A 27128-nucleotide genomic window follows, 5' to 3' on the forward strand; every position below is an offset into this window, starting at 1 on the left:
CATTACAGTATATAATACACATGTAGCTTACATATAGTAGAAGTGAAAAAAATACAGAATATGTACAATTCGAGGCATCTTCGGTTTAGAATCTCTGATGGAATAATGGTGTATCACAGTGTAATTATGTGCTACGTAAATGAGTGAATAATAACATGCGGGCAAGTTCCAACAGACAATTCGTCCTTAAGGTAACACAGATCCATAATGTCATGTGGTCCATCCTAATCGGGGTAGTATTTCTGTAGGGATCCCTCATTGTCTTAGAGTAGATATCTAGTTCACTGATCTATTTTGGTCATATGGCCTCCATTCATATGCTTGGGTGTTTGGTTCAAAGCGAGAAGGAAAGCAAGCGGGGAGAGAGAACAAGGTTATATCAAGGAAAGAAATAAGGGAGGTTAAAGAGGTTAGAGATCACTCCAGCATGGCTATCGGGTAGATGTGGATGGGTCATCATCAACCCATAAAGTAAAAGTAGCGAAACATTGACCATGAGGTCCAGGTAATGGAGAACTGTTCCTCATTCCTGCACCAACAGACGCTCCATAACTCTTATCTGATTTACTTCAACAGCCCAATCGCCCAGGGAAGGTACATCCGCTGTTCTCCAATGATGGGAAATCAATGTCCTAGCTGTGGACAGAAAGTGGCACAATGCATCTTTTTTAATCAACTTGAGGGGTCTTGGGATCATAGATAGGAGGGCTACCTCTGGTGTGGGCTTAATTGAGGTCGCCATCAGCCTGCAGTATAGGTCAAAGATCCTTTGCCAGAATTTCCTAATAGGAGGGCAAGCCCACCAAGTGTTTTAGATATTTTACCAGTTGAGATCATACGGTCCTCCCGTCTATCTCCATTGATCAGTGGACTGTCATTTTAATTTTGAAATTCAAATATAAATATAATCAATATGAAAAAATTCAAAAAGGTTTGTACACTTAACATTCTGGTTATAAAAGGCTCACCTTGTTAAGAAAGCTTTTAAGTACACTTGCAGCTTTTACAGACAAAGATCTTGGGATTCGGATTTGTTTCTCCAGAATCACTAGATATTAAAATAGAACATACAAAATATAAATAAGCTGGAATGCCTCATCAATGCCATGAACTTATTCCACAGTATATACTGTAGCAAGTGAAGAACTTCAACAAACAAAACAACAAGTTGACTCGAAACATCAGAAATATAAATAGGTCTTTATTGTTAATACGTCAAACAGTTTCTACTCTTGTACCTTGGAAGAGAAAATCCTCTGTGTTTTGGTCTGGATTGTCAGTGCTTCCAACAATATCAAATGGTGATCTTCCAGCCATCATTTCAAACATCAAGACACCTAATGCCCACCAGTCCACACTGAAACCTTTAATATAAATGGGGGAAAAAAAAAAAAAAATGAGCAATGCACATTTCCTTAAAGCTGAAGTCTAAGTATGATGTGTATCGCATAATTACATTGGTACAATATGGGCCAAATTAAATATGCATATCGCATACCTGAAGGATAGCTGTGGAAGCTGGAAATCACTCTAGTAGTTACTGTCAAAGTACAGTGTTCACCGCAATCTTCCGGGTTCTGTGATGTCATTGCCCTGCTTGGGGTGGGACTGAGCCGCACTGTGTCTCAACACACACACACACAGCCTGGCCCGGGATTGAGCCTGCACGAGTGCCCCCACAGCAACCGGCTTGCACTGGGGGCATTTGGGAGACTAGGGGGAGCCAGAAGAATAGGGGGGGGGTCTTGCGCACCAGCGAGGGATCCCAGAAGAGGAGGTTTTGCCCAGTTCTGTGCAAAAATCTTTGCACAGAGCAGGTATGTATAACAGGGTTATTTAAAAAAAAATATATATTATAACTTCACAATCACTTGCCTTCAACTTTCATTGCTATACAGTGGGGAAAATTATTATTTGATCCTCTGGAGATTTTGTAAGCTTGCCCACTTCCAAAGAAATTAAGGGTCTACTATTTTTTATCATAGATGTATTTTAAATGATAGAGACAGAATATCAACCAAAAATCTAGAAAAATCACGATACAAATGTTATAAATTGAGTTGTAGTTCAGTGAGTAAAATAAGTATTGTATTCCCAAGCAAAACATGGCTTTGCACTTGGTGGAGAGACCTTTGCTGGCAAGCACATAGGTCAGACGTTTCTTGTAGCTGGTTACCAGGTTTGAACACATTTCAGGAGGGATTTTGGTCTTCTTTACAGATCTTCTCTAAATCCTTAAGGTTCCTTGGCTGTCTCTTGGCAACCCAAGTTTTAGCTTCCTCCATACATTTTCTATATGATTAAGGTCTGGAGACTGTCTAGGCCACCCCATGACCTTAAAGTATTGTAAACCTCATTCATGAAATCTGACCTATATCTGTAGTGTTTACTTATCTGTCTCCAAAGCTCAGAGTCCAGTGTCTTTCTGCTGCTTTGTAAATCTGTTACCAGCATTATAACTTCTGACACAGGAGATGAAAGCAGCTGGAAAGTTGTGTCGAGGAGGATGCTTGAGATAAATAAGCCGAGAGCTTGTCTATTCATAGTATAGCTCTGCAAGTTTCCTTGTTCCTCTGCCAATGTGGAGTGGGGGTGTATGCCTTTCCTCCAATCATCTCACAGACAGTACATGCCCAGACTCAACTCCCCTCCCACTGCTAAATGAGGAAACAAAATTTGTAACATGATGTGCACTTGCTGAAGATTGTAAAAAGCTGAAGACAGCAGATATGCAAATAAGGCCTGTTTCACACTGCAGCTTGAAAATGCTCAGTACAGCTTTTTCCTGAGCTAAAATACAGTCCATTAATTGTAATGTGCCTATACACACAGGCGTGTAAACAAGCACTGTGTATTCTTCAAAAATGCATATTTTTTCGAAAAAAATGTTTTACTAGTCAGTAATTAATGCCGACTGTGCGCAAATGCACACAGATTTGTCCACCGACACGGTCAATCCGAGAACAAGCATTAAAAAAAAAAAAAAAAAAAAGTCTGAAACTGTAGAGGCCTAAAACTTATGAAGGAGCATTTTCTTAATCTCTGTGTATCATCTGAGGCTGTTCACTTCACTGGGTATATAGTTCTGCTCATAAGTTTACATACCCTGGCAGAATTTATGATTTCTTGGCCATTTTTCAGAGAATATGAATGATAAACATTTTTCACTCATGGTTAGCGTTTGGCTGAAGCCATTTATCAATCAACTGTGTGGACTCTTTAAATCATAATGGCAACAGAAACTACCCAAATGACCCTGATCAAAAGTTTTCATAGCCTGGTGATTTTGGCCTGATAAAATGTACACAAGTTGGGGTTTGAATGGCTATTATCGGTAACCAATGTGGTAGTGTGTGTGTGCGTATAAAAGGTTAATGCGTTTCTGGACTCCTGACAGACCCTTGCATCTTTCATCCAGTGCTGCACTGATGTTTCTGGATTCTGAGTCATGGGGAAGCAAAACAAAAGAATTGTCAAAAGGATCTTCGGGAAAAGGTAGTTGAACTGTATAAAACAGGAAAAAGATATGAAAAGATATCCAAGGAATTAAGAATGCCAATCAGCAGTGTTAAAACTCTAAGCAAGAAGTGGAAAATAAGGGGTTCTGTTGAAACCAAACTACACAGTCAGATAGACCAAGGAAAAATGTTGGGGATGCAAAGAAAAACCCACAAATAACTTCAGGGGAAATACAGGACACTCTGAAAACGTGGTGTGGCCGTTTCAAGATGCACAAAAAGGAGGCAGAAAGATGGGCTGCACGGTCGAGTCGCCAGAAGAATGCCATTACTACGCAAATGCCACAAAGTATCCCACTTGCAATATGCCAAACAGCACAGAGACAAGTCTCAAACCTTCTGGCAAAAAAGTCATTTGGAGTGATGAGACCAAAATTGAGCTTTTTGGCCACAACCATTAACGCTACATTTGGAGAGGAATTAACAAGGCCTATGATGAAAGGTGGATCGCTGATGTTTTAGGGATGTGTGAGCTACAAAGGCACAGGTAGTTTGGTCAAAATTGTTGGCAAGATGAATGTAGTATGTTATCAATAAATACTGGAGGAACATTTGCATTCATCATCCAGGAAGATGCACATGGGACGTACTTGTACATTCAAACATGACAATGATTCAAAACACAAGGCCAAGTCGACCTGTCATTGGCTACAGCAGAATAAAGTGAAGGTTCTAGGCAGTCTCCTGACTTCAATATCATTAAGCCACTCTGGGGAGATCTTACAACGTGCAGTTCCTGCAAGTCTGCCCAAGAATTTACAGGAACTGGAGGCTATTTGCCAGGAGGAATGGGCAGTTTTACCATCTGAGAAGATAGAGAGTCTCATCCACAAATACCACCAAAGACTTCAAGCTGTCATTGATGTTAAAGGGGTCAATACACGGTATTAAGAACTTGGGTATGTAAACTTTTGATCAGGGTCATTTGGGTAGTTTCTTTTGTCGTTATGATTTAAAAAGAGTAAACACAGTTGATTGATAATAAATGGCGTCAGTCAAACACCAACCATAAGTGAAAGAAAAGTTTGTGTTATTATTCATATTCTCTGAAAAATGGCCAAGAAATCAATTCTGCCAGGGTATGTAAACCTATGAGCACAAACTTTATGTGAGGGTTTACATCCACTTTAATATGCTTCTTCTTGAGTCACTCCTTTGTTGCCTTGGTGGTATGTTTTGAGTCATAGTCATGCTGGAAGACCCATTCACGACCCATCTTGTGCAGCCACAGAGATCGGGAAAGGTCTCACTGCCTATGATTAGCACAGCGCTGACTTCCTGGTGGGCTCAGCACATGGGCTGTGCGAGCACGCCGGAGCTGATCCTTAATCTTCAGGGATGGTGTTCCTAGGGTCATAGTCAGCATTTTTCTACCTCCAAACACGGCGTGTCTAGTTAATGCAAGCAAGCTCAATTTTGCTCTCATCTGACAACAGCACTTTCTCCCAATCCTTCTCTGAGTCATTTAGATGTTAATTGGCAGACTTCATATGGGCCTGTACATGTGCCTTCTTGAGGAGGGGAACCTTGTGGGAGCTCTAGGATTTCAATCTATGGCAGGATTTTGTGTTAATGTTTTTTTTTAGTGACTGTGTTCCCAACAATCTCCTCCTGCGTAGTTCTGGGCTGATCCCTCACTTTTCTCATGATCATCCTTACCTCATGAGGCGAAATCTTGCATGAAGCTCCAGACCGAGGGCAATTGATGTTTTTTTTTTTATTTCTTCCATTTGCGAATAATCCCTCCAAGAGTGGTCTCCTCCTCACCAAGCTTCTTGCTGATGGTCTTGTAGCTCATTATTTTGCCCCTGAAGTCCTTTGACAGCTCTCTGGTCTTGCACATGATGAGGAGGTTTGAATGGAAGAAAGATTCTGTGGACAGGTGTCCTTTATACACATAAGTTGGGAGCACCTTCCTAAATTAAAAGGACTAATCTGTGCAACACATGAGCACATACTGTAGCCAGTCTGTGGGAGCCAGAATTATTGTTGGTTGGTAGGAGATCAAATACTTTTTTTACTCACTAAACTGCAACCCAATTTATAACATTTGTATTATGTGGATTTTTTGGGGGGATACACAACTATGATAAAAATGATATAACCTTCAATTCTTTGTAAGAGGGAAAACTTACAAAATCTGCAGAGGATCAAATAAATATTTTCCACACTGCATAGTACTTTTATTATATGACAGTTTTTGATCATCTTGTATTAGTACTTGGTGTTCTGACAGAAATAGAACACAAGCACATACTACAGGTAATCCTTGAAAGGTAAAGGTGCACTAATATAACACCACAAGGGTAGAATTCGATCATTACAGATGTTTATTTGTGACTAGTTCTCCATAGGCTATTTCTGGATATCTTAATGTACAGCTCCAACCGCCAACATTTCTTAGTGGGTTATTTATGAAAGGCAAATCCACTTTGCACTGCAAGTGCACTTGGAAGTGCACTTGCTCTAAATCTAAGGGGTAGATCTGAAATGAGTGGAAGCTCCGCTGATTTTATCATCCAATCATGTGCAAGCTAAAATGCTGTTTTTTATTTTCCTTGCATGTCCCCCTCAGATCTACAGCGACTTTACTTTCAGTGCACATTCAAGTACACTTGCAGTGCAAAGTGGATATTCCTTTAGAAATAACCCCCTTGGTATCCATTACAGTAGAATGTGTTAAACGTTGTGTTAGTTCTGTCCAGACGTTCCTGTGATTCACACAACCCTGTCACACTGCATAGTCAGGGCAGTAATATCACCATTTATCTTTGGAGCTGCCTGCTCAGTAGACTAGGGGTGAGAATAATCAGAATGCTGAGGTCCTCCTTGTGCTCTCTTTGCATGCTGTCTAAAAAAAATAAAAAAAAAGCAAAAAATAAAAAACACACCCCTCTTAATTTGCTATTGCCCTGACGTTGCTGTGATTCACACAACCCTGTCACTGCATTGTCAAAATGGTGATACCACCATTTATCTTTGGACCTGCCTGCTCGGTAGACTATGGGTGCGTATAATCGGAATGTGGAGGTCCTCCCTATGCTCTCTCTGTATGCGGTCTAAAAAAACACACCCCTCCTTTATTTGCTAGTGCCTGAACATCTAGAAAGGACCCCATGGTCACAAGATGATCATTTCCAGCTTGTCCAAGTGTCTATCCCATGTTTGTGAGGAACCAGACAAAAATTGTCACCAACTATTGGTGGAAATAGAGAAGAAAAGCCCACGAAGTGGCTATTTGTTTCCATTTAAAAAAAAAAGCTGGCTAGACAGCATCTGCAGGCACCACTCTGCTAATAGGATAGACATGCAGCTACTCAATCATTTGTGAGAAGATATAGATCTCAAAGAGCTATACTCATGTAGGAAACATTTATTTGATTTTTAATGAATAAGTGGACTAAAGAACAATGTTTAGATTTGCCCGGAGTGCTGCCTTTAGAAGTATATAGTTAATATAACCATGGCAAATGCTGTACTCTACATATTTTTTCCTTAAGTCTGCTTTTTTTTTTCTGAAGCATCATTTACATGTTATTGTGCACGTTCTTCATGTTGCAAGGCAAACAACTGGGAAAATTCTTAAGAGTGCAGAAACTGGCCTTGAATGAGTTTCACAAATAAACTGGCACAAAGGGAAAAGCAGGCAACTCTGTTCTGAGTATTGGTAAGGTAAATATTAAGTATATTACATTTTCATAATTTTAGCAAAGCACAAAAAAATGGTTTTACTCGTGTACACATTTCATAAATAGAGAACACATATACCCAATCATGAATCTGCAGCTGATGATACTAGTGAAGCACACAACTGATACTAGTGAAGCAAAGAGCATGCTCCCAGAAGACTATGACTGGAGCTTACAGAATATAAATTGTGACACAATGCTCTCTACCATCATTTATAAACAGACTGAGTTAATGGATTAAAAATGATTACCATAATCTTCTCCCCGCAGGATTTCCGGAGCAATGTAATTCGGCGTGCCACAGAATGTGCTTGTGGTATCTCCAGGCCGTAAGCCTTCCTTTAATAAACCAAATAGGATAGTCAGGAGAATCCTCTAGCATGCACTGTCCCATCTATGTCCTATCTAAATCACAAGATTTCTAATCCAACCTGTGCACTACCAGAAGAAGAGGAAAGAAAAAGAGCATCTCATCAGAAAACGGTTTTACAGTCTCCTGGTGATAGCAGCCTTTAGTTCTAGAGCAACCACACAAATCCTGAATATTCATGAAGAATATGAGGGAGTAATACTATGTATGGCAGTTGCTACACGCGCACATAAAGACCCCCGACTTGATAACGTGATAGGTTGAAGCCTGGAAGAAGTAAAGATGTGATTTTGTTTGCCATTATTATATGTGATAAAAAAAAAAAAAGCCATTATGAAGGAAATAGACAACAAAGTATGGGGGCAAAAAAGGTTAAAGCAGGCCTAGACCTATGTTAACAGTCTTTCTATGATGACTATCGCAAACAATAAAATTAGAAAATTTCTGTCTTGTGCTTCTCATGGGATCAAATGTGAGATATCTCCTATATAGGGTACACGTGCGGAGTATTTAAAATCTAGCACAAAAATCTGTTCACCTGAAACACAGACCACAATAAACAATACCTCTAGTTAGCCCTTCCGAAAAAAAAGGTGTTTTGTCTGGAGCCGACTAAGATACTCAGAGGTCTTAAATTCTTTTCGATCTATCTCAGCAGTCCCGTGTATACAGCTTTGGGTTAAAGCCCTTGCATGAGCACCTTACTCTAAGAGCTAGTTATAACTGACGCAACTGCCATATTTGTTTAGCTTGCTGAATATCGTTCACATTCAGAATACTTTATTGATACCAAGTGAAAATTATTTATGTGGGGACACGTTCAATGCTTTCAGTTGCCATTATGCTCTGCTGGGCCTCTAGTCCAGTGTTTCTTAACTCCAGTCCTCAAGGCGCACCAACAGGTCATGTTTTCAGGAGTTCCACTATTTTGCACAGGTGATTTGATCAGTTTTCACTGCCTAAGTAATTACCACAGCCATTTCATCTGAAGGGAAATCCTGAAAACATGACCCGTTGGTGCGCCTTGAGGACTGAATTTAAGAAACACTGCTCTAGTGCCTGCATCTTGAAGGAGGAATGGGCTGTATATCATCCCTAAAATGTATCAATTGTTATATTTGCTCCAACATGAAGGCTCTCAAACACTAGAGCTGGAACCACTACAGAGGAGCCTTGATGAGGCAGTGTGGCTTCCACATATTTTTTTCAAATGTACAACAAAAACCCGTTTTTTTTTTTTTTTTTTTTTTTAACACATTGTTAGGCAGTGTAAATGTTTTGCTTTCTTTCTGGGAAGTGTGCTAGGAAATAAATTTTGTTTGCTCTGTGCAAAGACCTTCCATGTTCTTTACTCTAAAAGCTAGTTATGCAGCTAGTTATGCATTTTGGCGGTTGTCATTTTTGTTTAGCTTCCACTAAATGGAATCTGTCAGAATAGAAATATATAACCTCCTGCCACTCCAGCTTAAGTATCAGACAAAACAGTTTAAAAAGGGAAAAATATAAAAATTTAAATTTCCCAGCACAGCTGTAAGGTTTAAAAACAGAAGAATCCGAAATTTTTGCTCAAGGAATGCATGGTGACTGTTTTGCTTTAAAGGAAAAAAAGGCAAAAAGCAAAGCTGTCAAGCAATGGGAAATTCAGCATGAAAGATCAGACAAAGCAGCACATAATAGCCCATACACCCGATCCAAATATCGTACAAAAATTGTAGTCCGAGGAAAAATCGTATGATTTTTCTAACTGTGGGTACACTACTTTCGAGAGCCGACCACGACAGTTCATCCGCTATTATTCGATCGGACAAGATCGTTCGATTTTAATTTAGTCATTATAGTTGTTGCCCGAAAATACAATACAAATACATTCCAACTCATGACATCACTTCCGATTTTTTTTTCTGTCGTACGAGAATTTTTTACTTTAGTTACCTATTCAATTTCTACTTGCGACTATTAACCACTTCCCGACCAGCGCACGACGATATACGTCGACAGAATGGCACGGGCAGGCATATTGGCGTACAGGTACGTCCAATATTCGATGCCGCCCTGCCATCGGGAGCGCGCCGGCGGCGGCGCGCTCCCGCGCTGGTCGGGACCCCCGTGAGTCCGGTCGCAGGACCTGCGGACTCGATCGCCGCGGGCATCCCCGCGATCGTCTCACGGAGCGGCCGAATGGAGGAAATGCTGTGTAAACAACATTTTTCCATTCTGCCTAGCAACTAGTGACGCTGATCTCTGCTCCATGTGATTGGAGCAGAGATCAGTGTACACTAAATGAAAGCCCAACCCCCCCACAGTTAGTAACACACCCCTAGGAACACTTAACCCCTACACTGCCACCCACTGGTTAACCCTTTCACTGCCAGTGTCATTTACACAGGAATCACTGCATTTATATAGCAGTGATTACTGTATAAATGACAATGGTCCCAAAAATGTGTCAAAAATGTCCAATGGGTCCCCGACAATGTCGCAGTCACAATAAAAATCGCAGATCGCCGCCATTACTAGTAAAAAAAAAATAATAAAAAATTATTAATAAAAATGCTATAAAACTATCCCTATATTGTAAACGCTATAACTTTTGCGCAAACCAATCAATAATCGCTTATTGCGATTTTTTTTACCAAAAATATGTAGAAGAATATATATCGGCCTAAACTGAGGGAAAAAAATGTTTTTTTTATATATTTTTGGGGGATATTTATTATAACAAAAAGTAAAAAATAATGCGTTTTTTTCAAAATTGTCGCTCTATTTTTGTTTATAGCGCAAAAAATAAAAACCGCAGGGGTGATCAAATACCACCAAAAGAAAGCTCTATTTGTGGGAAAAAAAGGACGTCAATTTTGTTTGGGAGCCACGTCGCACGACCGCGCAATTGTCAGTTAAAGCGACGCAGTGCCGAATCGCAAAAAGTGGTCTGGTCTTTGACCAGCAAATTGGTCCGGTCTGAAAGTGGTTAAACAAAAAAAAAGTTGCACGATATTTGGATTGTCTGTATGGGCCATAAGCGGCTCATAACAAGAACAGCAGGGGATATCAAGGTAGAAATACAGCAGAAAGTCCAATACAAGGCTGCTGGAGAGACAGGGTGTTAAATAAGTCACAAAAAGAAATATCCATGTCATAACATAGCACTGGTTTTGTTTCAATTAAAACAAAAAGTGGCGCACTGATAAATGCTTCACACTGGTGCGGTTCCTGATGCAACCTGAGTCGCACAGAATCTCATGACAAAGCAAATGACATTTTTACGGGTGTTCATTCATACCAATGCGTCTCTGTGCAGTGCGATTTTTGAAAAGTTACCTGTGCTACTTTGGTGTGATTTCAGTGTGATTTGGCTCCACAGAATATACTAACTACATCCAAAGTTGCACTACATAAGCGCACTGAAAATCACATTGTAGTAGCGTGAACTGAGCCGTAGAAAGTTAGGCAGCTAAACACCTGGCTTCACTATTTAACCAGTTATAAAGGACAGTATAGGCAACATTTATGTCCTGATGAATTGCGTCATAGCTTTGAGTAGGACAGTTCACAGTTTACATAATGTGTTTTTTACTTTATTAGAGAGGGCCAGCTGTTGCTGTTTATTTGATGAATAATTGTTTTCTTCTATAGTAGTTTACTATATCTAACTGAAACCCCCTAGCTCTGTACCAACTAGGAGGGGATGGGTTGCTCATCATTCAACCATATGTATTTTCTGATATCCTGCTGACAGTAAGTCAGCCTCTGTTGTTTCGCATTCACTGCTGGCTAATATGCATGAAATGTGTATATGCCATATTCCTTAGGCCCCTTTCACACGGGCGATCCATTCAGGTCCACCTGTCAGTTTTTCAGGCGGACCTGAACGGATGCTCCCTAGAGGTCTATGGAGCATCGGATGTCAGCGGTGACAAGTCCGCTGACATCCGACCCGCTCCGAAAAAGTGTGACGGAGGAAAAAGCTATTTTTCCATTCGTCATCGGATCGGGTGACGACGGACACTGCGGTCCGTCGTCACCCGATCTCCCATAGGGGAGAACGGCGCTGTGACAGGTCCGTCCCGGCGCAGTGTGTAAAGACAGACCTGTCATCTTCTTGCTCAGCGGAGATCGCGCCGGCGATCCCCGCTGAGCAAGCGGATATCCACCGGGCGGATCAGTACTGATCCGCCCCGTGTCAAAGGACCCCAATTCAGCTGATGAAAAAGTAATAATCAAAATTTCTTTGTTTTTAACCTAATTTATGCAAAAACACTACAGATCACAAACATCCAAAATGTAAAACTTTGATTTCTATTTCAGTCACAAAATATACACATACACACACACACGCATGAAGACTTAATCACATACACCATACAACTATCAAGTTATCTTCTATGTTTATAAGAAACCAGACATTAGTCTGCAAAAGGAACAAGACAGTATTGTGGTGAAACATTTGGCAATTATCTTACACAAGGGAAAAATATTTCCTGACGGATGAAAAGCAATGTGATCTGTTCCTGGATCAATAATCTGTTAACCTACTCAAGTGTATAGATATAAACTGGCAGAGATGGCTTCTACTATCACACAGGGAAGTTCCCAATCTTCCAGCACTTAAAGAATACAAGATTATAGAAAGATATTTTAAAAAATGAGACCCTGTTATTCCAAAATGCTGGAAGAAATTGCCTTTTAGTGTTTTCGGAGAAAGATTTTTTTTTGCTTCATACACTACTGGGTATTCAATGGACCTTGACCTCAACCAGTCTGTCTTTACCCGACTGTGTCACATGCGCATGGCAAATGACAAGTCTGGGTGATCATGTTAAAAATTAATAGCAGTCACACAGAGGCCACATTCCCAAGCAGATGCTACCCTACAAGTATTCATCCCACCCACTTGATATTCATGTAACTATTGGAATTCTTCACTTCAAATATGCAGTAGTTTACAGGAAGAATTTCTCCAACACAGACTTGCTGTTAAAAGTCCCAAGATCAATTCTGCCTCCTCCTGGCACTAAGCCACCCCCCCCCCCCCCCCCCCCCTGTCCATCTATCAAAGCCAGAACTGCAGAACTGGCGTCACCATATTTTAGGGCAGGCTCACATTAATCTTGATCTGGAAAGAACTATAAACCAATACATTTTCCTGACTATTCAGAACCAAATTAATTACAGGCTCCTGTTTGGGAATCACAACTGATAAATCAATGTGAGAGCTGGGCATCAATCTCTCTACGCACAGAGCCCACTAAACCCTAAAACCAGGGGCGAAGACAACTCATGGGGCCCCCTTGGCTGCCACACTCAAGCCACACCTGTAAAGGGAGGCGGGGGGGGGAGCACACAGGGGGACACTGGAGGGAAGTAGACACACAGGGGGACACTGGAGGGAGAGCACAGTGGGGGACACTGGAGGGAGAACACACACGGGGGGGGGGACGACGACACTGGAGGGAGAACACACACGGGGGGGGGGGTAGACGACACTGGAGGGAGAACACACACGGGGACGACGACACTGGAGGGAGAACACACACGGGGGGGCGATGACACTGGAGGGAGAACACACACGGGGGGGGGGCACTGGAGGGAGAACACACACACGGGGGGGGGGGGGGGGTGACACTGGAGGGAGAACACACACGGGGGGGGGGGGGGGGGGGGTGACACTGGAGGGAGAACACACACGGGGGGGGGGGGGCGACACTGGAGGGAGAACACACACGGGGGGGGGGGGGGGGGCGACACTGGAGGAAGAACACACACGGGGGGGGGACACTGGAGGGAGAACACACACGGGGGGGGGGGGGGGGGGGGACGACACTGGAGGGAGAACACATACGGGGACGACGACACTGGAGGGAGAACACACACGGGGGGGGGGGGGGGGCGACACTGGAGGGAGAACACACACGGGGGGGGGGGGCGACACTGGAGGGAGAACACACACGGGGGGGACGACGACACTGGAGGGAGAACACATACGGGGACGACGACACTGGAGGGAGAACACACACGGGGGGGGGGGGGGGGGGCGACACTGGAGGGAGAACACACACGGGGACGACGACACTGGAGGGAGAACACACACGGGGGGACGATGACACTGGAGGGAGGACACACACGGGGGGACGGGACGACACTGGAGGGAGAACACACACGGGGACGACGACACTGGAGGGAAAACACACACGGGGGGGGCACTGGAGGGAGAACACACACGGGGGGGGGGGGACACTGGAGGGAGAACACACACGGGGGGGGGGGCGACACTGGAAGGAGAACACACACGGGGGGGGGCGACACTGGAGGGAGAACACACACGGGGGGGGGGAGACGACACTGGAGGGAGAACACACACAGGGGGGGGGGGGGAGGGACGACACTGGAGGGAGAACACATACGGGGACGACGACACTGGAGGGAGAACACACACGGGGGGGGGGGGCGACACTGGAGGGAGAACACACACGGGGGGGGGGCGACACTGGAGGGAGAACACACACGGGGGGGGGGCGACACTGGAGGGAGAACACACACGGGGGGCGACACTGGAGGGAGAACACACACGGGGGGGGGGGGGGGACACTGGAGGGAGAACACACGGGGGGGGGACGACACTGGAGGGAGAACACATACGGGGACGACGACACTGGAGGGAGAACACATACGGGGACGACGACACTGGAGGGAGAACACATACGGGGACGACGACACTGGAGGGAGAACACACACGGGGGGGGGGCGACACTGGAGGGAGAACACACACGGGGGGGGGGGGGACGACACTGGAGGGAGAACACACACGGGGGGGGGGGGACGACACTGGAGGGAGAACACATACGGGGACGACGACACTGGAGGGAGAACACATACGGGGACGACGACACTGGAGGGAGAACACACGGGGGGGGGGGGGGGGCGACACTGGAGGGAGAACACACACGGGGGGGGGGGGGGGGACGACACTGGAGGGAGAACACATACGGGGGGGTGACGACACTGGAGGGAGAACACATACGGGGACGACGACACTGGAGGGAGAACACATACGGGGACGACGACACTGGAGGGAGAACACACACGGGGGGGGGGGGGGGGCGACACTGGAGGGAGAACACACACGGGGGGGGGGGGGCGACACTGGAGGGAGAACACACACGGGGGGGCGACACTGGAGGGAGAACACACACGGGGGGGCGACACTGGAGGGAGAACACACACGGGGGGGGGGCGACACTGGAGGGAGAACACACACGGGGGGGGGCGACACTGGAGGGAGAACACACACGGGGGGGGACACTGGAGGGAGAACACACACGGGGGGGGGGGCACTGGAGGGAGAACACACACGGGGGGGGGGGGGACACTGGAGGGAGAACACACACGGGGGGGGGGGGGACACTGGAGGGAGGACACTGGAGGGAGAACACACACGGGGGGAGGACACTGGAGGGAGAACACACACACACAGGGGGGCGCTGGAGGGAGAACACACACACAGGGGGACGCTGGAGGTAGAACACACACAGGGGGGCGCTGGATTGAGAAGGGACACACACACAGGGGGACACTGGTGGGGGAACACACACACAGGGGGACGCTGGAGGGAGAACACACACACAGGGGGACGCTGGAGGGAGAACACACACAGGGGGACGCTGGAGGGAGAACACACACACAGGGGGGCGCTGGAGGGAGAACACACACACAGGGGGGCGCTGGAGGGAGAACACACACACAGGGGGACGCTGGAGGGAGAACACACACACAGGGGGACGCTGGAGGGAGAACACACACACAGGGGGACGCTGGAGAGAGAACACACGGGGGGGGGGCGACACTGGAGGGAGAACACACACACAGGGGGACGCTGGAGGGAGAACACACACACAGGGGGACGCTGGAGGGAGAACACACACACAGGGGGACGCTGGAGGGAGAACACACACACAGGGGGACGCTGGAGGGAGAACACACACACAGGGGGACGCTGGAGGGAGAACACACACACAGGGGGACGCTGGAGGGAGAACACACACACAGGGGGACGCTGGAGGGAGAACACACACACAGGGGGACGCTGGAGGGAGAACACACACACAGGGGGACGCTGGAGGGAGAACACACACACAGGGGGGCGCTGGATTGAGAAGGGACACACACACAGGGGGACACTGGTGGGGGAACACACACACAGGGGGACGCTGGAGGGAGAACACACACAGGGGGACGCTGGAGGGAGAACACACACAGGGGGACGCTGGAGGGAGAACACACACAGGGGGGCGCTGGAGGTAGAACACACACACAGGGGGGCGCTGGAGGGAGAACACACACACAGGGGGCGCTGGAGGGAGAACACACACACAGGGGGGCGCTGGAGGGAGAACAAACACAGGGGGACGCTGGAGGGAGAACACACACACACACACACACAGGGGGACGCTGGAGGGAGAACACACACACAGGGGGACGCTGGAGGGAGAACACACACACAGGGGGGCGCTGGATTGAGAAGGGACACACACACAGGAGGACACTGGTGGGGGAACACACACACAGGGGGACGCTGGAGGGAGAACACACACACACAGGGGGACGCTGGAGGGAGAACACACACACACAGGGGGGCGCTGGAGGGAGAACACACACACACAGGGGGGCGCTGGAGGGAGAACACACACACACAGGGGGGCGCTGGAGGGAGAACACACACACAGGGGGACGCTGGAGGGAGAACACACACACAGGGGGACGCTGGAGGTAGAACACACACAGGGGGGCGCTGGATTGAGAAGGGACACACACACAGGGGGACACTGGTGGGGGAACACACACACAGGGGGACGCTGGAGGGAGAACACACACACACACACAGGGGGACGCTGGAGGGAGAACACACACACAGGGGGGCGCTGGATTGAGAAGGGACACACACACAGGGGGACACTGGTGGGGGAACACACACACAGGGGGGCGCTGGATTGAGAAGGGACACACACACAGGGGGACGCTGGAGGGAGAACACACACACAGGGGGACGCTGGAGGGAGAACACACACACAGGGGGGCGCTGGAGGGAGAACACACACACAGGGGGGCGCTGGAGGGAGAACACACACACAGGGGGACGCTGGAGGGAGAACACACACACAGGGGGGCGCTGGATTGAGAAGGGACACACACACAGGGGGACGCTGGAGGGAGAACACACACACAGGGGGACGCTGGAGGGAGAACACACACACAGGGGGGCGCTGGAGGGAGAACACACACACAGGGGGGCGCTGGAGGGAGAACACACACACAGGGGGACGCTGGAGGGAGAACACACACACAGGGGGGCGCTGGATTGAGAAGGGACACACACACAGGGGGACACTGGTGGGGGAACACACACACAGGGGGACGCTGGAGGGAGAACACACACACAGGGGGACGCTGGAGGGAGAACACACACACAGGGGGACGCTGGAGGGAGAACACACACACAGGGGGACGCTGGAGGGAGAACACACACACAGGGGGACGCTGGAGGGAGAACACACACACAGGGGGACGCTGGAGGGAGAACACACACACAGGGGGACGCTGGAGGGAGAACACACACACAGGGGGACGCTGGAGGGAGAACACACACACAGGGGGACGCTGGAGGGAGAACACACACACAGGGGGACGCTGGAGGGAGAACACACACACAGGGGGACGCTGGAGGGAGAACACACACACAGGGGGACGCTGGAGGGAGAACACACACACAGGGGGACGCTGGAGGGAGAACACACACACAGGGGGACGCTGGAGGGAGAACACACACACAGGGGGACGCTGGAGGGAGAACACACACACAGGGGGACGCTGGAGGGAGAACACACACACAGGGGGACGCTGGAAGGAGAACACACACACAGGGGGACGCTGGAGGGAGAACACACACACAGGGGGACGCTGGAGGGAGAACACACACACAGGGGGACGCTGGAGGGAGAACACACACACAGGGGGACGCTGGAGGGAGAACACACACACAGGGGGACGCTGGAGGGAGAACACACACACAGGGGGACGCTGGAGGGAGAACACACACACAGGGGGACGCTGGAGGGAGAACACACACACAGGGGGACGCTGGAGGGAGAACACACACACAGGGGGACGCTGGAGGGAGAACACACACACAGGGGGACGCTGGAGGGAGAACACACACACAGGGGGACGCTGGAGGGAGAACACACACACAGGGGGACGCTGGAGGGAGAACACACACACAGGGGGACGCTGGAGGGAGAACACACACACAGGGGGACGCTGGAGGGAGAACACACACACAGGGGGACGCTGGAGGGAGAACACACACACAGGGGGACGCTGGAGGGAGAACACACACACAGGGGGACGCTGGAGGGAGAACACACACACAGGGGGGGGTGCTGGAGGGAGAACACACACACAGGGGGGGGTGATGGAGGGAGAACACACACACAGGGGGGGTGATGGAGGGAGAACACACACACAGGGGGGGTGCTGGAGGGAGAACACACACACAGGGGGGGCGCTGGAGGGAGAACACACACACAGGGGGGGCGCTGGAGGGAGAACACACACACAGGGGGGGCGCTGGAGGGAGAACACACACACACAGGGGGGGGGGCGCTGGAGGGAGAACACACACACAGGGGGGGGGCGCTGGAGGGAGAACACACACACAGGGGGGGGCGCTGGAGGGAGAACACACACACAGGGGGGGGGGGCGCTGGAGGGAGAAGGGACACACACACACACACACAGGGGGACGCTGGAGGGAGAAGGGACACACACACAGGGGGACACTGGTGGGGGAACACACACACAGGGGGGCGCTGGATTGAGAAGGGACACACACACAGGGGGACACTGGCGGGGGAACACACACACAGGGGGGCGCTGGATTGAGAAGGGACACACACACAGGGGGACGCTGGAGGGAGAACACACACACAGGGGGACGCTGGAGGGAGAACACACACACAGGGGGACGCTGGAGGGAGAACACACACACAGGGGGACGCTGGAGGGAGAACACACACACAGGGGGACGCTGGAGGGAGAACACACACACAGGGGGGCGCTGGATTGAGAAGGGACACACACACAGGGGGACACTGGTGGGGGAACACACACACAGGGGGACGCTGGAGGGAGAACACACACACACACACAGGGGGACGCTGGAGGGAGAACACACACACAGGGGGGCGCTGGATTGAGAAGGGACACACACACAGGGGGACACTGGTGGGGGAACACACACACAGGGGGGCGCTGGAGGGAGAACACACACACAGGGGGACGCTGGAGGGAGAACACACACACAGGGGGACGCTGGAGGGAGAACACACACACAGGGGGACGCTGGAGGGAGAACACACACACAGGGGGACGCTGGAGGGAGAACACACACACAGGGGGGGGTGCTGGAGGGAGAACACACACACAGGGGGGGGTGCTGGAGGGAGAACACACACACGGGGGGGGGTGCTGGAGGGAGAACACACACACAGGGGGGGTGCTGGAGGGAGAACACACACACAGGGGGGGCGCTGGAGGGAGAACACACACACAGGGGGGGCGCTGGAGGGAGAACACACACACAGGGGGGGCGCTGGAGGGAGAACACACACACAGGGGGGGGGGCGCTGGAGGGAGAACACACACACAGGGGGGGGGCGCTGGAGGGAGAACACACACACAGGGGGGGCGCTGGAGGGAGAACACACACACAGGGGGGGGGGGGGCGCTGGAGGGAGAAGGGACACACACACACACACAGGGGGACGCTGGAGGGAGAAGGGACACACACACAGGGGGACACTGGAGGGAGAAGGGGCACACACACAGGGGGACACTGGAGGGAGAAGGGGCACACACACAGGGGGACACTGGAGGGAGAAGGGGCACACACACAGGGGGACACTGGAGGGAGAACGGGCACACACACAGGGGGACACTGAAGGGAGAAGGGGCACACACACAGGGGGACACTGGAGGGAGAAGGGGCACACACACAGGGAGACACTGGAGGGAGAAGGGGCACACACACAGGGGGACACTGGAGGGAGAAGGGACACACACACACGGGGACACTGGAGGGAGAAGGGACACACACACACGGGGACACTGGAGGGAGAAGGAACACATATACACGGGGACACTGGAGGGAACACAGAGGGAGAACACCGATTGCCGGGTGAGCTTACTCTTTGGATGTACATAGTAAGTCCAAAGAGCTGCACTAGTTAAATCTCCACCCATGCTGTCATGGGAAGCAGATCTGAATAGTCTTTTTGATGCCGAACAATGGGCCCATAGCGCTCTGATACAATTACGCAGATATTGGCTCGTGGTATAGAACACTGTACCAACATGTCAAAATGTTCCTTTCCCAATCCTACATCTGCTGGAGAGAGACTGTGGCAACTCTGGCACAATCCTACACATTTTTTGGCTTTGTAAGACCCTATCTAGCTTTTGGGCGAAAATATTCAGTATTATAACAGAAAATACTGGAATTCTGTTATCACCGAGCCAGCACTAGCAATCCTACACAGGAATAGACAAATATCCACCAACATTTTGCATAGTAGTTATTCATATACTAATTACAGCTAAACTGGTTATTGGCAGACACTGGAGAAACACCTATACTCCTAACCCCTCAGAAGTCCTGGTACAGGTTAACCTCAACTACCAATATGAAAGGCTCGTAACAATAAGGAAAGCCACTTGCTCATCCTTTGATAAACCCTAGAACTGTTGGAGAGATTCGTATGTGCGCTAACTCTGTATAGAGGATAGGTGCTTTCTTCAGGGCATGTCTATCTACTTTTCTAATATACTTTTTCTGATCCACTTTGTAAATTGTTGCTCTTTTGAGTCTAGCATGGCACATGACGCTTTTTGTTGTTGTTTTATTTGTGGTATTTTATTGTATTTGCTCATACAATACCTTACAGTTCCAGTGCTGCACTTACTGTAATTTATTAGTTATGTACCTTGCATTACCTGTATGTTAAAAATGTAATAAACACCTATGAAACAAAAAGTGAGCACCCCAAAACTCAACATGTTTCGCCCATAAAAGGGCCTTTCCTTATTTGAGCTTTCCTGACAAAGCACTTGTATGGGTAAAATATGTTGATTTTTGGGGTTTGTGTGCTCACTTTTTGATGTGCTTTATATTATCAGGGGATGCAGGGTAAAATTTAAAAAATTGTCTGGTGTGGGAGGCACTCATTAGTATGATCAGTTTTTGGACATAAATAAGGGAATTTTTTTCTTCATGGAAAACCTAATTTGAATACTCCTATTGCATTATTTTTTACCTCTGCATCCACCTGCAGGTTTGTGGTTTTTAATTTTGTTGCCAAAATATGTTATTTTAGCTGTGTATGAATTTATCAGTTGATCTGAAAAGAAGTTGAGGTCATGTATACAGCTTGGGTCTTGATTCCATGATTCTGGCCAGGCAAAATTTAACCAATTTAAAAGAACTTTTAGGACGTTCTTATATCAATACAATTAACGTATACGCCTTTATGAAATGACCACTCTATTTATTTATTTTTCATCGAGGCCTGCAGATTTTACCTGCCATGGCTTTGCTTGATAAAATAATGCAAATCAGTACACGTAATCAAAGAAACCTCAAACCAACTATTTTGTGATAGGAGTCATTCTGTGGTTTCTATTTCCTCAGTGCTTGATAGGTGATGTAGTGCTTTGTTTGCCTGGAATGATTCTGAATAGGGCAGGCATTCGCTTCACTAGACAAAACCCATAAACCATTTTCCTCACCTTGCACATGCCATAGTCAGTAAGTTTTATGTGCCCTTCAGAATCCAATAAGACGTTGTCCAGCTTTAAATCCCTATAAATAATTCCCCGCTCGTGGAGGTAGTTTAATGCCAGACTGATTTCTGCGGAGTAAAACCTGGAGGGAGAAAACAATAAGTCTTTTACACTCAGGGAATACGGGCTAGAAAGTAATAACTGCAAAATAAATCCTACAATAATATGTGTATTCTGATTTGTAAATCAGATTTTTACTTATAACCACAGACAAACGACACATCTGCATTCTTTTCAACAATGACAGGTTGCTTACAATGTGTGTTTAGATTGCAGAAGATTAAATTTTTTCACAGGATGTTGTGGAAGCACTATGGGGTCTATTGGAAAAAAAAATGCATAGCCATTCCTCCAGAAAATCTGCATGTACATTCATTCTATAGGAATAGGACAAAACAAATATTCTTTAGGTCACTGTGTATCAACCGTTTTCCAGTCAGGGCACCCTTGAAAAGTATTTTCAACCTCAAGATTCCCCAGTCTAAGGCTTGGTTCATGGTACTGCGGGTCGGACAATCACACGCATTCCCAACAAGCTTCTCTTTAGCAGACGTGCTGGGGTGTCATTGTTTCTTAGGCCGGATTCACACCTATGCATTTTTAGTGCTTTTTGCATTTTGAAGATTAGCACTACAGAACTTGTTCCATAGGAAACAATGTTAAATGGACTGTAGTGCAAATTTGCAAAATGCAAAAAGCACTAAAAATGCATAGATGTGAATCCAGCCTTAATTGTACACCTACGGATTGGCAAACACAGTATGTTTTTGGTGTGGTGCAATTTTAAGAAAGGGTCAGGGACCAATTTCCCTGTGTTTCTGTGGGTAGGGAAGCCCACTGAAATAAATGGGCTGCTCTATATGCAGGACACAGCTGCACAAATGTTAACCAAGGACACATTCACACTTGAGGTTGGGGGAGAGTAAAAGCACATGATTGAGATGCATTTTTACCACTCCCAACTGCTCCCACTTTAGCTGCAGAGGCAACAACCAGGCACATACACATGCTCAGGGCATGGCTGGATGTATACCCACAGATAAATGCATTGTGCACTGTTGCAGTATGGGAATACTGCCTTTAGGGGTTTAAACATGCAGTGAGGAGGCAGCATATTGCCTCTTCCTGTCAAATGCCTCTGAAAAGCGATCCCAGAATGGATCACCTTTCAGAGCAGTTTTTGTCCTTGCTGCACCAGGGGGAGTGGAAGAGCTTAAGACTCAGAGGAGTCTCCCCTATCCACTGCTTTCACTTTACTGTCCCAACCAAGCTCCTGCTGTGCCGATATACAGTTCGACAGAGAGAGAGCTTGGTCAGATTCCGACAGACTTTTTCAAGCAGGATGCAGCAGCAGCACCAGTGAGAACCTCAAATGGCACTCAAGCCGTTTTAAGCCATTTTTTTTTCTGAACAAATGTTTTTATTATGGGGCAATAATAAAATACTGCATTATGGTCTCTAGATCAGTGTTTTTCAACCTTTATCCAGTCAAGGCTCCCCTTAAAATTCTGCACAACCTTGAGACACCCCATTCTAAAAGGTAACTAATAATTTTACATGCTATTGGCTGGATTGGATGTAGATAGCGAATGGCGATGTGATCTAGATACATTGAACACAAACGTTTTTTGACTTCTGTTTTTATTGATCATCAAAATTGGCTGGTAAGGTTACATCTATCCCTGGCATTGGTGGTAATCACATGGATCTCTTGAGAGTCATTGCTGTGGTGGATTTAAGCTATATATTCAGTATGGATTGATTTTTTTCATCACATGGACTTTACGGTCTGGATATTTTTCTGCTGTTATTTATACACTGAAGAAAATTACTTTTTTTCACTATATGATCTGATTATTAGTTTACTTAATGGTTGGTTAGATGTATACTATTAGCACAATAGGTATATTTAATATTTTTTTTATTGTGATAAAATATCTCGTGGTACTGTTGCAGGTTTTCCATACACATTCTTCTCATTTTGTATGCACATAAGTGCAATTATAATTTTTTTCTTTTAATAACAAACCTTGCATGTTCTTCTGGAAGTTTCCTTTGACGCTGCATATGAAACATCAAGTCACCACCATTTACATATTCAATAACAAAGAATAGCCTGAAAAAAACAAAAAAACAAGACTCAAATGCATCTAAAAGGCGCAGTATGAAAAATACTACAGCTCATAATCTAATACTCAGTGGAGCTAAAAATTCTACAGCCTGCAAGTTACTATGGACAACGATTCCATACTTCCTTTGCTGCATATTTTAAACACAAAGCCGATTCTGTTGTAATTTTTTGGCAATTAAAAGAAAATATAGGGATGAACAGTATCTTTGTGCAATTATTACAGTATTTATAGAAACCAGTGACAGAGACTAGTATACATTTTTTAACAAGCTAGTAAAGGCAACCTGATAATTGGGTATCTAATCAAAAGCTGAAGACAATGTGTACAGATGTTCAATAATACATGAAAGACTCGAGCTATCAACTTAATCAAATAAGCCTATGGTCTAGAGAACACAAAGCATACATAAATATTGTTTCAATACACAAACATACACATAGTGTACATTTGTGAAGAAAACAAGACATTGCTTGTAATGTAGTAGGCTAGCACACGAAGCAGTCAATTTATCCACCTCCACTTGCAGTCACAAACTATGTGATCACAGTGCAAATCAGCTCTAAGCCATATATCAACACAGCAGCGAGCAGACAGGAGCGGTGGTCTATGTTTATTCAATACATTATCTGCACTAGAAGAAAGCCTCAGGTCAGCCAGAGGCTGTAGGTATTACCTGCTTTCTGTTTGGAAACAGGAGTGTAGGCCAACAAGGAAAGGGTGGTTTGAGGCTTGCTCAAACACATGTTTCTCTGTCTGAACCCAGTCAATATCCTAGACAAATACAAACAAAAAGATTAATGGTCCACGTGATAAAAAAGTAAACAAGGTACAATAGTCACAGTATAGAAACCAATACAATCATGGGGACAACACCTGGATCCCTAAAGTCTACAGCAAACCACAGACCAAATTACTCACTGGATTTTCATTAACTCGTCACTGAGACTGCAACAATAAAAATGTACCCAGTGGAATTCAAGCCACGGAGTCTCACTCATTCTACAATAGTAATCGTTTCAGTCTGTGTGTTAAAGTCTCCATGATGTAAAGAAAATGAAAAATACAACAATAAATATATAAATAAATTAAAAACGGCAAGAGTTGTTACACAAGTCAACGCACGCATGTTTATTTAATAAAAGTGGTTGTAAACCTCAGACACGCAATCTGAACAAAGCATATCCCTCTATAGTAGGGGTCCCAAAGTACCGTCCTGCGCACTGGTTACAAATGACCCACAAGCAGGGCCGATCCAGTATCTGGGGTGCACTGTGCAGCGGCTGGGAGCTCTCTCTCTCTCTCCCCCTCTCTTGTGTCCTCTCCCCTGCATGCTGCTGCAGCCCAGTGCGCACAACAAAGGAAACAGACACAGCACAGGAGAGCAGAGAGAACAGCCCACCTAGGCTCTGATGATCGTTCAGAGCTGTGCTCCCTCAGAGCCTGTGCCCGGATCCATGGTCCTGCTGCCACCTCAGGGCGGAAGATTGTGGCCTTCTTGGGGTGCCCTGCTACTAGGTCTGTGTTGAGCCAGGACCTGACAGGAGGAGAGGACTTGGAAGGCTGAAGATCAGGCCACCAGCTGACTGCCAGGAGGAGAGGAAAGTGAGCCATCACACTGAGGCTGAGCAAAGTCCTTAGTGGGGTGACTGGGGTTGAAATTTGTAAACAGGGGGTATTTGTGAAATGCTGGGGGGAGGGGGAGACATTTGGAGTGTAGGGGGTAGTGCTGGGGGTTAATAGTGCATCCGTTGACACCAATGATGGGGTTAATAGTGCTACTGCTGATGCCTAAACATTACCTTACTGTAAGGAATGCGGTAAAAAATGAATAGGCCTTATAACCCCTGTAAACTGTGACGTTTCCATTCTAGAAGAGTGGATGTCAGATGTTTAGCAGGGTAGAATTATTGCTCTCAGAACTATTCGCACAAACCACTGGACTACAATTAATCCAAGACCCTGAGACTTTAAATGCTGAAAAACTGGGAAGCTACAGTTAGCGGTAAAATTAGGCTGAAGGCTGGGTTCACACCTAAGTACTGGGCTAGGACAGCCCATTCACTTGAATAGGCTGTCCTAGCCCTACGTGCGAAAAGCACCCCAAGATGCTCCAAATATTTTTGTGGAGAACCGTGTGGTGCTTTTTTTTGCCACATCACAAAACGCATGGCAAATGCATGTCTGCTACCCGCACTTGGGGTGCCATTAACGTTTGCAGTGCTTTTCTGAAATGTGTGGCATAATACACATTTTCTATGGAACCTAAAAGTAATTTCCCTGTAGTGCTGCTTCTTTGATGTGGAAATCAAGTAATTTTTCCTCTGCCCCTTGTTGGCTTAAAGGTTGATTTCAGAGCCGTATTTGCACAGCCTTACTTTACCGACATCGTTGAAAGTAGCTGCCCTTTTTTAGGCATACTATATGTTAAGATCAGTGACACGTATTGTTGACATTGCTAGGCGCCACAGAGAGGTTGCTGGGGGGCCTTATGATATGTAACTACACCCTGCCAGGCCTTAATGGGCTACTGCAGAGTTTATGTAAAGGCTAAACCAACTTCCTAACTCCCTGTGTAGTGCTAACGTTTAATAAGGCGTCCAAGTTTGAAGTGAAAATAAAACAAGGTAAAAGACCCCAGGCTTTTCCTAAGGGCCCATTTGACCCATTTTACTAAAAGTAGATAGATGCAAAAATTCTTGCCAAAAAGGTTTGCATCTTTATTTATGCAAAATAATGCCATTATTACAATAATAATACACAGTTCAGTCAGGTTGGAAAAAATATGTATGCCTTTAAGGCAACCAGAATATGAATGAAAAAATCCTTGCATCCTTTGAACGGAAGAATCACAGCTAACCCAGAGTAAGGCAAAAAAAATAATAATCATAAAGCATGATCTAATTGTTGTAAATTTTTGCCTGATCACCACAGGCTATTGAATATTCCCTTTATCATTATTCTACAGTGTTATTTCTTACAATTGTCCTAAATAGCCAGTTTTATTGTTTACCAATTGCTGACTCTGAAACAGTCTACAAAAGGTAGGCCTAGCTCCTGTGGTAGTCGTTTCTACATTTTCCCAGCTAGTACTGTAATGAAGCCTTTCATATGTGAAGGTTGAACCTTTCCCTCCAGGCACAAACAGTGATCCCCATTATGCCTATTGTTTTGATATGATAGAATATGGCTAGGTTATAACCTCTGTGGGGTTTGTATTGCTGTCTTTTTTCCTGACAGGAAGATTCACCCTCTTTATTTGTCCTGCCAACAATTTTCATAGCGACGGGAAGTGATGGGAAGTTTTAGAGGTGTCACCAGAAAAAAAAAAATGAGGGTAATGTAGACACCTATTCCAACAACTGTTGAAGAGGTGAATTCTGATTTGCAGAGCTTTTGTCTCACTTCCTTTGGTATCTCAAGGACACAAAGTGAAGAAAATCTCTATAATAGGACAGAGACCATGAAAAATATAAACAGACTGTGGTTTTAACAGTTTCTTACTCTAGCTGAAACTAAGTATATACAGTAC

The 27128-nt window shown here is 46.7% G+C and overlaps 1 protein-coding gene across 1 annotated transcript in view; it reads right to left on the minus strand.

Moving 5' to 3' along the window:
* PRKCI (protein kinase C iota) overlaps positions 1-27128 on the minus strand; it is a 163021-nt gene that overhangs the window by 26551 nt on the left and 109342 nt on the right. Inside the window, exons 10-15 of the mRNA XM_077488002.1 lie at positions 24273-24370; positions 23497-23583; positions 21414-21549; positions 7459-7546; positions 1239-1364; positions 969-1048 (exon numbers count right to left, since the gene is read on the minus strand). Coding sequence (XP_077344128.1) covers positions 969-1048; positions 1239-1364; positions 7459-7546; positions 21414-21549; positions 23497-23583; positions 24273-24370 — 615 coding nt within the window. The remainder of the gene's footprint in view (positions 1-968; positions 1049-1238; positions 1365-7458; positions 7547-21413; positions 21550-23496; positions 23584-24272; positions 24371-27128) is intronic.

This window comes from Lithobates pipiens, unplaced genomic scaffold (assembly GCF_037356315.1).
Source record: "Lithobates pipiens isolate NorthernLeopardFrog02 unplaced genomic scaffold, aLitPip1_a1.2 Scaffold_18, whole genome shotgun sequence".
In the NCBI taxonomy this organism is placed as follows: Eukaryota; Metazoa; Chordata; class Amphibia; order Anura; family Ranidae; genus Lithobates; species Lithobates pipiens.